At 38.2% G+C, this 15,180-nt stretch overlaps 1 protein-coding gene across 4 annotated transcripts in view; it reads left to right on the top strand.

Moving 5' to 3' along the window:
- The window catches only part of LOC133209774 (sodium channel protein type 5 subunit alpha-like), a 212,753-nt gene that overhangs the window by 36,968 nt on the left and 160,605 nt on the right, over window positions 1–15,180 (top strand). For all 4 annotated transcript variants that reach the window (XM_061348581.1, XM_061348584.1, XM_061348592.1 and 1 more), the window contains exons 2-5: window positions 3,242–3,560; window positions 5,261–5,378; window positions 10,800–10,890; window positions 14,202–14,330. In XM_061348581.1, the coding sequence (XP_061204565.1) occupies window positions 3,294–3,560; window positions 5,261–5,378; window positions 10,800–10,890; window positions 14,202–14,330 (605 nt within the window). In that variant the 5' untranslated portion in view covers window positions 3,242–3,293. The remainder of the gene's footprint in view (window positions 1–3,241; window positions 3,561–5,260; window positions 5,379–10,799; window positions 10,891–14,201; window positions 14,331–15,180) is intronic.

Here is a 15,180-nt window from a genome sequence, read left to right on the forward strand (position 1 = left end):
CTGTGGTTCTTTCTTACCCTCTTAAGAAACATCTGGGCTAACCCTGGCTATTTGTAGAAATGTTTGCAATTCATAGATTAAAAGAAACTAGACATAGAAAGGACCCATGAAATTATCTTGCCCTTTCCCTGAAAACATATGAAATTGAAGAAGAATTAGGCTAAGTATATATATTAAAATTTGGAAATTATATGCAATATCAAGAGAAAGTATGTCAAGATTTTTCAATTGTAAGAATGATGGAAAATGTATTTTTTTAAAGGAACAGTAAATAGAAGAGTAGCAAAAGCTCTTACAGAGCTTGTGTAGGATTTTCTACTTGTTCCTAGGCAGTTAGCTATCTTTCAGGAATTTGCAAATGAAATTGAAAAGACTTAGTTTTGACCAGTTTGAAGTTGATTAAATTTTCTAATAAAAGAGAGCTTTAGACAAAAATAATTCCTTTAAAAATAATTAAAACTTCCAATTTTAGTTAGGTTTTTCTGGCAATTTTATCTCCCTCACCCTCCCCTATATTAAAAAAAAATATAAAAATTCGACCAGTTCTGTTGCCAGAATAGCTTCTTTAAGGAAGTCTGAGAAGGATGCCGAAGTTTCTTGTCAAGATTCAGCTTTTGCAATGAAGGATGTTTTCTCCGTGGCCCTTAGTAGAGACATTCCACACATTCTCCTGTCATCTCAGTGAAGTGCTTGGTGTGCCCTGTCCTATATGGCCATGCCTCCAGTTCAGCTGTGTGGAGAAGGTGATGCAAGGATGGCTACCACCAGTTTTCCAGCAAAGGGAATGTCTGTGTAGGTTGGTGGCAGGCAGTTGGTGTGATGTGAATCTCAAGAGATGTTTGGGGGTATTAACTCTGGGTTTCTGTGTGCTTCTGCGTCTGCACAAGCTCAGGCCAGCCACAGTCAGAAGGCAGATTAAGCCCTTGCCCAAGGCTTCGTAGGCTGTCTTATGTTGGCATTAGCACTATGTAAGGACAAAAGTATATAAAATGAGGTGACAGGTTTCTCCAGACTAGTAGCCTAGGAAGAGTGTAAAAATAGGGCAAACATAAGTAGTCTTTCTTGAATGCACCTGGGTTTTGCAGCCAGGGGATTTTCTCAGTCAGAGACAGCATCTTTGTGTTTAAAACCATTAATCTGTTATTTGATTTGAAATGTCTCCATTTTTGTATTATGAGGAAAAGCAAACAATCATTCCTTATTCACTGTCTTCACAGTGCTCATGATTATCTAGACTTCAAATTGCAGCACACAGTGACCTCGTCACCCATTTAGAGACCTAGACTATGTCCTTCCAGAAGTACAGATCAGCCACTGATTTTTGTTATTCCCTTCTGGTCTGAGACAGGTTTCACTGTGAAGAAACAAAAATTGAAATGACAACAAACTCTGAGAATTCTCTGGCTACCTGTACTGATGTCATTTATAGAAAGTAAAATTGTATTTGCTTGCACTGGTGCTGAGTCACAAAGCGTTGAGCACAAGAAAACTCAATTTTTGGGAAAGCTTCTAATTTCCTGTTTTTTCAGGAGGAAGGGCATAAAACAAATGATGGTGGGGGGAGAGGGTAAAGGAATAAAGAGAATAAATCTAAATAAAGAAGAATGTCAGAGTATCCAAACTCCAGGAAGGCTAATTCATTTTAGCCCTGCTGGTTCAAACAAGCAGTAATGCAGAGTATAATATACAAGCTCCACTAAATCATTCCTGTATGATAGGCTGTGATCAATGACAATTTAATGAATTCATTTTAAAACTAAGTCAGAATGGGAAAAACTAGTTATTTGAAAGAGTACTTTACTAAAATAAATTGAGTCAATAAATATGCTATTTGTCATGCAGAGACCAGTTAGTCTTGTTTGCTAACAAAAATGCTGTCATCACAGAGCCTAATAGAAGCAAACTATCTGGAACTATCCACTGTAAATAGACAAATAACCATCTGAAAGCAGAAAACAACAATTGCGGCTTAACAAAGAATTGTATACTGAACACATCAACAAATTCCATAGGGTTGCCCACCTCAAAATCTACAATTTTGTTTGTCTCCAGCTTATATACTGATTCAGTATGAATGGTCTGCTGGTGGTAGAAAAACAAAGGATGTGTTTCTTCTATGAAGTGAATTTTAATTGTTGTGTAGTGAGGGTTTCTCTTGCGGGAAAAAAACATGCCATGAAATTCAGTGTTAAATTGCAAAAGACTGCTTCAGTGAACTTGGATGGATTTGTACAGGCTACTAGAACAGGGATAAGCTTCATACCTTTTCAAACAGAATTTTTCATTAATTTTCACAGCTATCCATGTTTAGTGAAGGTACAAGACAGCTTTTTACTCTGCAGTGTATTTCACACTTTGTTTTATTCATATAAGTTGAAGGGATGTGGCAATTCTCAGTCATATGAATTCACACAGGGATTGGAAGTGTTAACAGTGAAACACCATCAACTCAAGATGGTCAGGCCTCTCAGGTTTGGGTTATTGGATACTGGATGGATGGAGCCTGGTTTTCAGATGTGATGAACTGGTAGCAGTGGATATTCAGCTTGGAGGGCACGAATGACGGTCCCAGGGTTTGGCAAGCACATTCTAGCATCCTTCGGATTGTAGGGTGTGAGGAGAAGAAAATGCTCAAAAGTCTTGTTGGATGTTTTGAAAATGGGATTTGCTAACCCAAAGGAAAATAAAAATAATGTTGCAAACCCCTAAAACAGAGAAAATGGAGAATTTCTGTGTGATTTAAGAATGTGAATTTGACCTTTCACTCTTTAAATTTGGAATACAACAGCTGGGGCATTTTTAGAGTTTGCATCATGTGGCCAGAGATCAGGGGATTTAAATCTGCCCTGCAGTCATCTTAGGCACATTGTTCATCCACTCCCAGAGCTGCATTTTCAAAAATGAGTTAGGAATCCAAATCTGTGTGGCTTTCTATGAAACTTAATCCTATATGAATCTAAGTTGCTCCTTAGTTTGGATTTAGGATCCCAAGTGCCTGAAAACCTTAATACTCCACAGCCTATCTACAAAGTCTTTTTAGCTCTGATTGTGAGTGATTCCTAATTGAAATTACAGTTTCAATCATTTCTATCTTCCTTGATGTTCTACTAACCACACAAAAATAGATGTTTTCCTGATAATACAGAGTCTGCAAATTATTTGGGTTTTTTTTTTGTCATTTCGATGGCTTTGTTCTTCTTGCTTTGCTCTTGTCACTAACCTGTGGTACTTTTCGTTTCAGCTGTTTCCACTACTAGGAGTAAAGACCAGAAAAGACAAAGCAGGATGAAAAGATGGCTGACTTCTTGTTACCACCGGGTACTAACAGCTTCCACCGGTTCACGCCTGAATCCTTGGCTGCTATTGAGAAACGAATTGCTGAGAAGCTTGCAAGGAATGCAAAGCAGGAATACAGAGAGCAGCTGGGTGAAGACGAGAAACCTCAGCCTCAGTTTGATTTGCAAGCTTGCAAGAAGCTGCCTGATATCTATGGGACTGTTCCTCCAGAGCTCATTGCAGAGCCTCTGGAGGACCTTGACCCTTTCTACAGTGATCGTAAGGTGAGCACCAACCAGCCATCATGCTGCTTTGCTTTGCTCTGTTTTGAGCGGTCTGTTTTTTATCTTTCTACAGCCAGTAAAAATGTTTTCTTCCACATTAAGGATCAGTTTCAGCATGAGCAGGAATCCCACAAAACATCTAAGTCTGATGGCAAAGAGGGATAAAAAGCATAATTAAAACTTTGGTGTTCTCAGGTAACTGAGTATGAATATACAGTGTCTGAAAAGAGCAGAGCAGTAGCCGAGTTAAATTAAGCCAGAGGTTTTTATCTACCCTATCTTGTTTTCTGCATGAGTCTTCACTCTTCACAGGTCTGTTGTTTATCACTTAAGCCCCTTAATGTTAATTGCTTCTGGGTGACTTCAGTCTTGTGCTAGCACTCTGCACAAGAGCAGGAGGCACCTCCGCAACCGTTCCTGGAGAGCAACCGCCTTTTTTCCTTCCGAAGGATAGTTCAGCGCTGTTTAAGATGACTGAAACAGAGCTGAAGGGAGATGTGAGTAGCATGTGCAGTGCTGGCTCTTTGCAGAAGGGTAAACTTCATCCCAAAGCATCACCTGATGAGGAATCACGTGTAGGCTGGAACAAAGCCACAACAGCACTCACAGCTTCTGTCAAAAGGCTGTTGACAGCAAAGCTGGGCTGGTTGCTTACTACAGGTCATTCCCCTTTCCAAACATTTCACAAAACTGAGGACAAAATAAGGCTTGGAAGTACAGTGTATTTCTAGGCAGCTTCTAGTTCTTTCAGGTACTGACGTTCCTGATTTTTGGCTATGCTATTTCCCGTAATCAGTGAATTAGTATGACCACAATGCTTTGTCTATTAAAACAGTGGAGAAACAGGTACAAGAACTACAGAATAAAAGTTAAATTTATAAAGACAAATAGATTACTTACCTGGAAGGGCCAGAATTAATTTACCTCTTAACTTGCCTGCTATCTCCAGGCACAAGCAGCAGGATACAGATTTGCAATTTTAGTGTCATGAAGGTCTTAGACTCCAGGTGGGAGAGTTGCTTAGAGTTTGCCTCTTGGGTGTCTTGATCCTGTCTCTGAGTGCATATGAGTTGCTCAGTGAATGCTGGGGCATTTGCAAAGCTCTGTAAGTTGGACAAGCATCCATTCAGCATTACTTTGGATTTAAGGTAACTCACAGTATTGGTTTCCTCTGCCCATATCAACTTGAGTACAATGACAGTGCCCCAGTGCCAGGGTCAGATCTTGCTGTGGAGCTGTGCCTCCATGAAGCTGCTTACTTGGTGAGACAAAAAACATCGACTGAGAGCAATAAAGGAATCAAGGTATAGAAAATGGAGTAACAACATATTGAGGTCTCTGGCATTTGGGAAGAGCACATCATGAAAGTCCCTCATCCACATTTTAGTCACTGTGTAATTTTTTATTTTTAAAGGTGATTCCACTCTCCTCCCAGCCTTGTGATGGAGGTGATGGCACAGGGCCCTATAAAGACTGAAGGAATGAAAAACAGTTGGGATATTGCAATAAGACAGGCAATAGCTCTGCTGGGAGGGTCTTGAACAAAACTCTTCACTAAGTGAAAAGGAATTTGGGGGTTTTGAGGAGAGTGGGGAAGAAATGTGGGATCCTGTCAGGAACTTCACAATGGGACATGGGCTGGGAAAAGCTGAGCATAAATGAAAATACTGAACGTTCTCATTTTCTATTTTGTTTTCCAGACATTTATAGTACTGAACAAAGGGAAGACAATCTTTCGATTTAGTGCCACTCCTGCCTTGTATATACTTAGTCCTTTCCATCCAATCAGAAGAGCAGCAATTAAAATTTTGGTACATTCATATCCTTTCTGTTGATTTCCCTCCTCATGTATTTTATAGAGTTTTTAAACACAGATGGATGGAAGTCAGAAACCATTTTATTTCATTAAGCTGTTTTAAATCTTTCTGCTGAATTTGCTTGCAGAAGCAGAAATGCGCTTGGATTTTTGGTTTGGTTCATTTTATATTGTTATGTGAACTGTGAAAATAGCTGTATTATACTGCTGGCATCAGATAATGTGAACTGCAGTGGACAGTCTGCTGACTTTACTCAGGATTAAAAGGTTTGGAGGGCCTGAACATGTTTAGTAAAGAGCCAGTGGAAGAAACTGGGTGTAGTACCTTAGGAAGGGAACCAGGAAGTTGGAGCGTACCTTGGGAAATCTACACTGATGGAGTGATTTGCTACTGAGCATTTGAGCAGCCTCTCCCATGAGACTTTGTGACACCATGTGCAGATGCAGTTTAATTTTGAACTGCCTCAGAAATTAATTATTTTGATCTCCTGAAACAAAACATTTTTTAATTAGTGTTTTGTTGGGGTATTTTGGTTTGTTTTTTTCTTTCTTCTTTTTTTTTTTTTTTTTTTTTTTCCTTGTTGAAATGTGTTATACAGCTAGGAATGAAAGGGCAGGCCTGCCTGATGGACCTTTCGATAGAAGGGTAATGCCTGATTTCCCTTAGCTGTACTTCTGAAGTCATGCAAGATATGTTGCAGTGGTTGGTTTTCACTTGGGTTTTAAATACTGACACAGAAACATTATATTCTGAACATAGTCTGGAAGACCAAATGGACCCAAATGTTCACCTTTGTGTGAACATTACCAAAACTGCACCTTTTTTCATGAGTTGCCTTCTCTATGGTGAACATGGGAGACCTGGCAGTGATAATTCAGACTTCACATGCAGCTGTGATGATCATGTGATGTTTTAGTGACAAAAATCCCTCACCTATAATGCTTATGTTCACCGCAGAGAACTAATAAATACAAAGCAGGTAGTGTCTTCGAATCATTGGTTTATTATCAAATTTCAGAGGGGGAATAAACCAAACAAACACCCCCCCCCCAAAAAGAAAAAAACACCCACCCAAAGAAACGCCCCAAAATCCAGAAAGAAACCAGATTCCCAGTAGTTTTCCATATAGTGAGGAAAAGAAAAAAAGTGCAAATATAGATAATCTAGGAAGAGGAAAAGTAGGCAAAGCTTCTAGTTACAATAAGTCCATGCAAAAATGAGTATGTGATATCAGCCAGGATATTATTATGATTACTAAGAATACACCATAGAATTTTACAGAGAGATTTGCTTATGGATCAGATTATGCATGCAAACAGTGCAGCACTTGCTGCAGCATACCCAACAGTGTTTATTAGGTACAGTTACAACAGCACAGCCTTGCTGAAGTTAATTGAAGTCAATGAATTGGCACAGGTATGGCTAGGAGAAGAATCTGAAAATTTAACTGAGAAAAACAGCATGTATATTTGAGCATTGCCTCCAGCTCTGGAGACCTTTTCTGTCTTCTGCTTACTTCTTTCTACACCATCTGGTGTAGCCAAGAGGTCACAAGTATGTGTAATACACAGGAACTGCATGCTCTTTGTAACAGTAAACCCAAAGAAAAGTGTGCAATAAATCCTTTTCACATTACTTCCAAGGATAAAGACCACAGAGGAGTGAATTTGAAAGATATGTCAGGAACAGAAATATTGTAAATTGTAGGAGTGGAAGGTCACAATGTAAATAGCATTTTAGATACAGAAAGACTCAAGTTATCACCTCGTGTTGATAATGTCAGGAAATCCAACAGCTCAATCTTTGGCAAGCACGGGCAGGAGGCAACAGCTGTAGTCCCAGTGAAACAGTGGTGAAGTTCCTGCATTAGGCACTGATTTGTTTTCTGTCGATACAGACCTTTCACATCAACCTGAAAAACAAAGGCCAATTGGCTGAGCAGGCAGTCAATATCCCAGGCAGAAAGAAGCCTGGATCGGCAAGTACTCAAGCAGGTAATATCACAGACATGAATCTGGGAACCAGATCTATTGCCTTGTGTGAGTGTAATCAAGCAATCTTTATTTTCTTCAGGGCAAAATCCAAAAAAAGAGCATTAACAAATGATGCCCTGTCACGGAAGTGTCTGAAGCATCTTCTCTAGTAGATGCAATATTTCCATTTCCAGTCATTAAGCGTACCATGAAGGCTAATAGTAGAACAAAATAGAGAGGACAGAGTAAAATTGTCCTATATAGAAGCTGTGGGTGTCACATTTCTTGGTTAAGTAGCTGTATATGGAGTTCTTCTTCTGAGACTTCAGGCAGCATAGATCCTATATGTTCAACTGCTCATCCAGACAGACTAATTAGTCTAGTCATTAAAAAATGCACTCTTCTAAAGGAAAAAACATCCACAACCTCCTAGTAAGGTGGATTACTTCAATCTAACAATGTATCCCTAAACCTTTTCTAGGTATTTCTCCTCTTCTTTGGAATCTAGGAGGCCCCATCAAAGGACTATGGGCCAGAACAAGACCCTGGTCCATTTCTGTCACAGAGGACATAGGGAGTGTAGGTCTGCATCCCGATGGATGAACGCTTTTTGCCTTCTGCATCATTGCTAGTTATTATTAGCATCTTCCTTTACAATCTCCACTGCCTAACATTTCATTGATGTCTTATGCTTAAAAGACTCCTCTTAGTTCTTCTAGCCTGCAAGCTGAGGACCATTCTGTGATGTCTTTAGTTTCTCCAAGCAGTTTGTGATCCTATATAAAGTCATAGCAATTGCTATGCCTTGTTCTTCTAGGTAGTATAGATAGCTGCTGTTTGTCACAGATCCAGAATGGGGTTTTGACCAAAATTACCTTCCTTGAAGCAAGAATTATGGATTCTGGCCCATTGAAAAAAAGAACAAAAAAGAAACCCCCAAACTCTTCTTAAAGAATTTTCAATCTTTCTTCATATTTTCTGCTTGCAGCGTTTCTCCTATCCGATTTTACACACTTTCCTCCATAAGGGAAAATGAGACCTTGTCAAGCACCAATTATATGTGCTATTGATTGGGACTAACCTTTGCTTGCATATATTATATGTAATTTGGCTATGATCACTTAGAAACCTCTAATATTCAGTCTGCTAATTAACAATTATCCATCATAATGAAGTCTAGAATAGAAGTATGCTGTGTTTGACTCAATAACTTTGTGCTAGGAGATGAAATTTTAGAACCAGTTTGTGCAAAGCTTACTCTATAACTTTGAATTGGAAAGAATAAGGTTAATTTACTGCAGAAAGAATCCTGATGAGTAGCTTACTATATTTGGGTTGTGATCCATAACAGAGTCCAACCCATATTTCTGAATGTGTTAGCCATGTCAACTCATGGATCAGTAGGTTTTCAAAAATTGGAATTAGTAATAGTCCTAAGAGAGGTAATACTCAATGATGCTAATATATCTCTTGAGATAAGAATAGCGTATGTGAATTTCATCTTTTTACTTTGTCCTTTCTGAGTGGATCATCAATACTGACTTTTTCTAGTGCAACCTATTGCATTAGTTTTCAGGTAGGGATGCTAATTTTCATTCTGTAGGATATTTTTTTTTTACCTCTTTCTTTTAATACAGATCTTTGACTTTGGTGCATGACCATTTGAAATGTTTCATTCTTTTATGTTCTTTGTAGTTTCCAGCTTGGTCATGAAACTGTTTGAATTCATAGTGTATTTGATGTCCCAAAGCTAACCTCTCACATTTTCAACCTATTTTCTCTGGTGTATTCTCTTTGGTGTTTGAATAAGGTGATAACACCTGCCTGTAAGTGAGCATGTTACACTCATCTTAACACCACAAGGAAACAAGGATGTATAAATCACACCAGTGATCTTAAAATAGGTGGTTATAGAGGAATTTCTTTGCTTGGAACTAAATTGAAGCACAGTATTTTTTTGGCATGGCCTGAACACACTACTCTGTCTTACTACTGTTCTTTTCATAGCATTTCACTGTAGATGAAAAAGTAATCCAGTGTTTTCTAGGCTAGCTGCAGCTTAAAGCCTAATTGTGTTAACCAGATGGACACAAATTACCACAAATTACCAAAAATATATCTCAAGCTGACATGAGAAAATGTGACTGGCTATCAGATATCCATCCCAGTCCTTCAGTAGGTGTTGTCTGAGAACTGGAAACTGTTTGTGAGAGGAGGAGTCCCTTTGAGTACAATTACTGCTTTCTGCAGCAGCCCTGGGGAATATGCAGGTTGGTTACTACATATTTAAACTTGTAGTTGCTTATGTGGCCCATAGGAAAACATTCCACTCTTTCCAGCATAGATTTTGACTCTGTGAAAGGACAATTTTCACGCAGATGTTTCAGGATGTATGTTTGAAATTATATTCTTGCATCACTATTCTGAAACAAAATATGACACCTACAGAATCAGTAAAAAGGGAAAAAACTCCAAACAAACAAACACACACCTTATTTTATTTTATCTGTTTCTTGTATTGAAGGCAAAACAAATTAATATTTGGAAGCTATTGGTCTCTGCAGAAGGGTCCCAGCCTGAGTTGCAGGCTGTTTGCCTTATTTTCTGTCCACTTAAACTCATTAGTTAACTTTCTGCAGTAGCATGGGACCTATTATTTATACAGGAGAACCCCATCATGTTTTGTAATATTTTTACAGATAGTGACGTGCTTTTAGGAGAGCAGTTCAGTGAACTGTGTTTTCAGTTTCAAGAATTCAATTGAGAGTGCTCCGTTCTGTGTTTGTGGCCACAGCTTAGCAGCTAGGAACAAGGACTCTACACTTGGGAGGTTTGTTTTAGCCTCCAATTAGGGAAACTGATGCCTCAGCTGAGGCAGTCAGATTTGCAGATCAAGACAGGCCAGTTTGCAGACCAAGCTTTAAAATTAGTGCTGTGAAATTCATATTAGCTTTTGGTGAAATTTTATACTGAAAGTGAGAACTCAAGCCCATTAGAGAGATTAGAAAGACCAGATTTACAACTTGCCTTACAGCCTGAGAAATGTTTCAGGATGCAAAATATAATGGGAATTTGCAGACACGGGTTTTCCATAGATACTTAAATGAGACTAATCCCTCTTTTCATACAAAGTTGTGCACCTTTGCACATTGTCATCTGACCAACACAGCTGTAAAATTTGGGTATTGTATTTTCAGAAGACTGCAGAGTCAGTACATTTGTTTACTGTATAATGCATACAAAGTAAGCAAAGGAAAAAGAGAAGGAAAAGTTTCCTTATAATTTTATGTGTATATAGTAATTTGTTTCCTTATTTACTTATAAACAAATGTCTATAGTCCTTTTTAAGCAACTTGCGAATTATGATTGAGCTGTCACATCCTGTGTGAAATAACAGAAATTTGTGAAGTCTTACAAGATATGCGTTGCTTTCCTTAATTTCTTATTTACATTGTTCAGTATGTTTATTATGTGCACTATTTTAACTAATTGTGTGTTCATGGCACAGTCAGAGACTCCGTCCTGGAATAAATATGTTGAGTAAGTATCCTTGCTGGTTTACATCTGCCCTATCCTTATCCCATCCTTCCTCTCCCATTTGTTATATTCTTTTTTTCCTCTTGTTTGCTGTGGTCTAATTTCTTTCTAGTAATACTGATGGTAATATCTGTCATGACAAAATGTTTTTCCAGGGGGCTACTGCCTGTGAAAACTCCCTTAGTAAGTAAACTAACAACTTTTTTAGTCTACCAAGCTCACACTTACTGCTAAATGCTCCTGCTATGCTACATCTGAATGAAAACACATGTGATGAGAACTTCATTTGAAACTGTCCAGCCTTTCACAGTTCCCATGCAAGAGATTCAATGGTTGGACACACTAGAATAGGCAGATGGAGTTTAAGTTGAATTATTTCAGAAAATACTTCCTGGATATACTTAGTTCTGTCCTTAATCTGAAACTTACTGAAGTAGAAGTCTCTTTTGGACTGAGTTCACCATGACTAGTGTTCCCCTGTAATCATTGATAGGCATACCTTAGGATCATGAATAAAATTGTCTGGGAATGCTTTTATCTTCCAATCTTTTAAATTTGTCAAACCTTCAGAAAAAAAGAAAAAAAAGAAAAAGAAATCGTTTGAAGGGGCTTTTTTGTTTGGTTTGGTTTGGTTTCTTTTTTTAAATTAATTTTAAAAAAGGCCAACTAGCTTCAGAAAGCTTTCATTTCTTTAAGTTGCTTTAAAATATTCCTCTTAGAAACAGATACCAGATGCATAAGCTAATCAACCTACAGTGCATTAAACAATTATTTTGGCTCATTGAACCAATCAGAACACACTTTTTATTTTTGACTGACATATGATAAACACAGCCATCTGCTGTTCCATAGCCTGGTGGTTGGTCTACTCAGGGCAGTAAGGAAAGACAGTAAAATGCCCTTATCTTTGGTTTCTCAGAATCATGCAGGGCACATCTTCTAGACCATAAATTGCTAATAATAGACAGTGCCGAACCTAATATTTCATCTGATCACAATAGCATCCTAATCCGAGGATGTTTCATGTATTTCCGTATAGTACCCTCAAGTATGCCTGTGACTTTTCCCCCAGTGTTGTCCTTTTTCCTATTTCAAACTGTCAGACAGTACCATAGTCATATGTATTCAGCTGAGGCATGGACATCTCATAAATGTGAGTCAAAATTCGGTCAGTGAGTCTACAGCTGGGAAGTCAAACATTAAATATCAAATATCAACAAAACAAAAAAATATCAAAGTGTGTTCTGTAAGCAGGAAAATGGGGATGATTTTATCAGTGTGTCAAATAGGGCATGGAAGAAACAGAACAGAAATGCAAATGGACTTGTGCAGCATGGAGTACATGCTTCCATGTTTCCTCTTCTGTCTCCTCATACCTCATAGTTTTTCCTCCTCAAATGAATAGAATTAGATCAAAGGCTTTTGACTTCTGAGGAGCAAAATAACCCAAGGAACTGGAATTCAAATTGATTAATATCGGATTTGGAAGCAATACATTTAATCCATTTTGTATTCTGTTCCAGAGATTTACCAGGGGATGCAAGAGTAACCTTGTGCAAATATTTGGCCTAGATCTTCCTTTAAAACATTTTCCTGACCATTTTGAAAAAAAGAAATCAATTCAACTTCCCTCCACTAAAAATTTTTCTGTTGTTAAAGAAGCTGCTCAGTTGCTGGAGGACTTTGCCCGATCCATTTAGAATTAGATGATGATTATACAATCAATTAAACCATCTGACATGCTGAATAAATACAAGTGCTTTATCATTTTAATGAGCTTATGTACCGTTAAGTATTTTTTTTAGTTCTTTGCATGTGTTTTCTGCATGTATTACTGAATACACATGCTTAAAGAGAGGGTCACATGGGTGACCTATATTTGAAATACCAGAGCAAAACTAAATAGGCATCCTGAAAAATCAGATACAAGATAATTCTTAGGTGTATGGTCAAAAAGGAGATGTGCAAAACATTCAATGCCCACTGTTGCACAAAACCTGTCCTATGAATCTCCATTTTAACATGAAGCATACTGAGGTTTTATAATGTGTAACTAACTCTACTGTGTGACATGGTGTCTGGAGAGCAAGGGATTTGCCACTATCTTGTATGTGTGCCCTGTTGCAGATCAGCAGAATACAACTGAGAGAAAACATTTGCATTTTATGCATAATGAAGTTCTTCCTTAGAATACTACCTTTAATTACTCAAGACAGCATTTCCAGTGAAAGCCCCTAGCACCATGACTGAGTTTGTGTTTTATGGGATTTTAGGTGTGTCTTTGTGGTGTTTTTAATAGGCTTTGGTATCATCTACATCTTCATTTGTAGAAAAGGTGTAGGGAATGCCAATGGTGGATCCTAAATATTTATTATTTTTATTGAGATATGGTCTTGAATACCTAGTCTCATTGGGCTACATGTCTCAAGTAGAAACGTTAAAAAAAGAGATGTTGTATGCCCTGAAGTACATCTCTGATGGTAGGTAGATCCTTGGGTGAACAGAGATCTGAATGTTGTAAGTCAGATATATTATTGTCCCCCACAGAGAATTTGCTAAATTTTATTACAAGTATCATCTTTATTACAAAAGGTAAGATGTATGTTCTATCTGAGTTCATTACAGGCAGCTGTTGTTAATAAACAGCTTGTCTTACTATGGGAAAAAAACACCCTTGTGTCTCTTTTACTGTCAAGCAGGTCAAAATTATTATATATAGTATTCAGGTGGGAGTTATTTTGCTCTTTCTCAGTGAGGGAATTCTGTTGTTTAATTCTGAGGGATGGTGTGGTTTACCATAGATAGTGAACAGGGAAGTTGCAAGAAGAATACCCTTTTTTAGCTTATAAAACTAAGTGGGGACATTTTTTTAACCTGCTGTCCTTCAAAGTGTCCTGTGCAGGAAGAGATGAGAGGTATGAATGGAACAACCAGGCTCCTTCAAATTAGAGAAGCAACAAGCATAATCCATTCCTCTTTCACTGGTGATTGCAGAGTTTTAAAAGTCCTGTAACACAGCTTAAAATAGTTAGTATTCATGCTTAATGAGAGAGGATTCGTCAAGGTACACCATTTGGTGAAAATTGTCTTTTTCTATGGCTGTCATGAGTGTTTTCCCTTTTCTTACATGTTCCTTGGGCCACACATGAAGCTGCTTGTGCACAGCCTGGTACTGCAGCCATGACTTGCATGAGCAACACCAAAAGGGACAGGAATGTTTCATGTGAGCAGGATCAAGCTGAGTTTGCCTCTGCTTTTCCTGCCATCTACTGCTTGCTAATGCTCTTGCTTATCTTGGCCACTTTATTTCCCAGGTACACTTTCACTGGTATTTATACTTTTGAGTCACTGATAAAAATATTGGCAAGAGGATTTTGCATGACAGAATTCACCTTCCTTCGAGATCCGTGGAACTGGCTGGATTTCAGTGTTATTGTTATGGCGTAAGTAGCATTCCTTTGTATTTTTCAAGACACTGATATGCAGTAGGACTTTTAAAGAATTGTCTGGTGGTTCTCTTTTTTATCTTCCACTCAAATTGTACCAACAATGAGAAAATGCTGAAGTGTATTAGGAGGGAGAGTTTTTTCCTGAGTGGTTTCAGAGGAAGAAGTCAGAGGAATTCTCAATTCTGTTCTCTCAATTCACTGAAATGCTTTGGAGAGGTTATATACTTTGTGCTCCATGGAGAGCTGTTTGTATATCCATAATAATACTTGCCTATCTAATGCAATTTTGGGAAGCTTTAGACCCCTGAATAGAAAGTGTTATAAGTGTGACTGAATACCCATGTATTTAAATCCCCATTTATACTCTATCTATCCATAACACAACCAAAACTGGTTTTGCTTTCTTCACTTCACAAACCCTCTTCACCCTGAAAGTAATTACTATTTCACTGCAATAGGGAATTGATTTAAAAGCCTGTGAAACTTGTCATATATCTTGGGAGTAGAAATTTGCCCCCCAAACATGATATTCCCCTTCAGATGTATACTTCCACCTAGATTATTAGAGTTCACCGAAAACATGTGAGGTTCTGGTGCTTTGAAAGAGCTGTTGGATTTGTGGCATCTAGACAGCTGAAAACACATGCGGGTAGGGAAGCAGTCAGCCAAAGGCAGCAGCAGACCCAAGGTCAGCCCAAGCTCTGGCCAAAGGCAGATGTCTGACGCTGTTGGTATCTCCAACTGAAAACCAGAAAGCTGAGCTAGAAATGCAGATTTTCTCCATAGTTCTGAGAAAAAAGCATATGAAAAGCATGTGTCATCTTGAAATGGAATCATGTTAGAT

This window comes from Neopsephotus bourkii, unplaced genomic scaffold (assembly GCF_033783945.1).
Source record: "Neopsephotus bourkii isolate Nb327-2 ecotype Australia unplaced genomic scaffold, CSIRO-AGI_Nbou_v1 NB_53, whole genome shotgun sequence".
NCBI classification, from domain to species: domain Eukaryota; kingdom Metazoa; phylum Chordata; class Aves; order Psittaciformes; family Psittacidae; genus Neopsephotus; species Neopsephotus bourkii.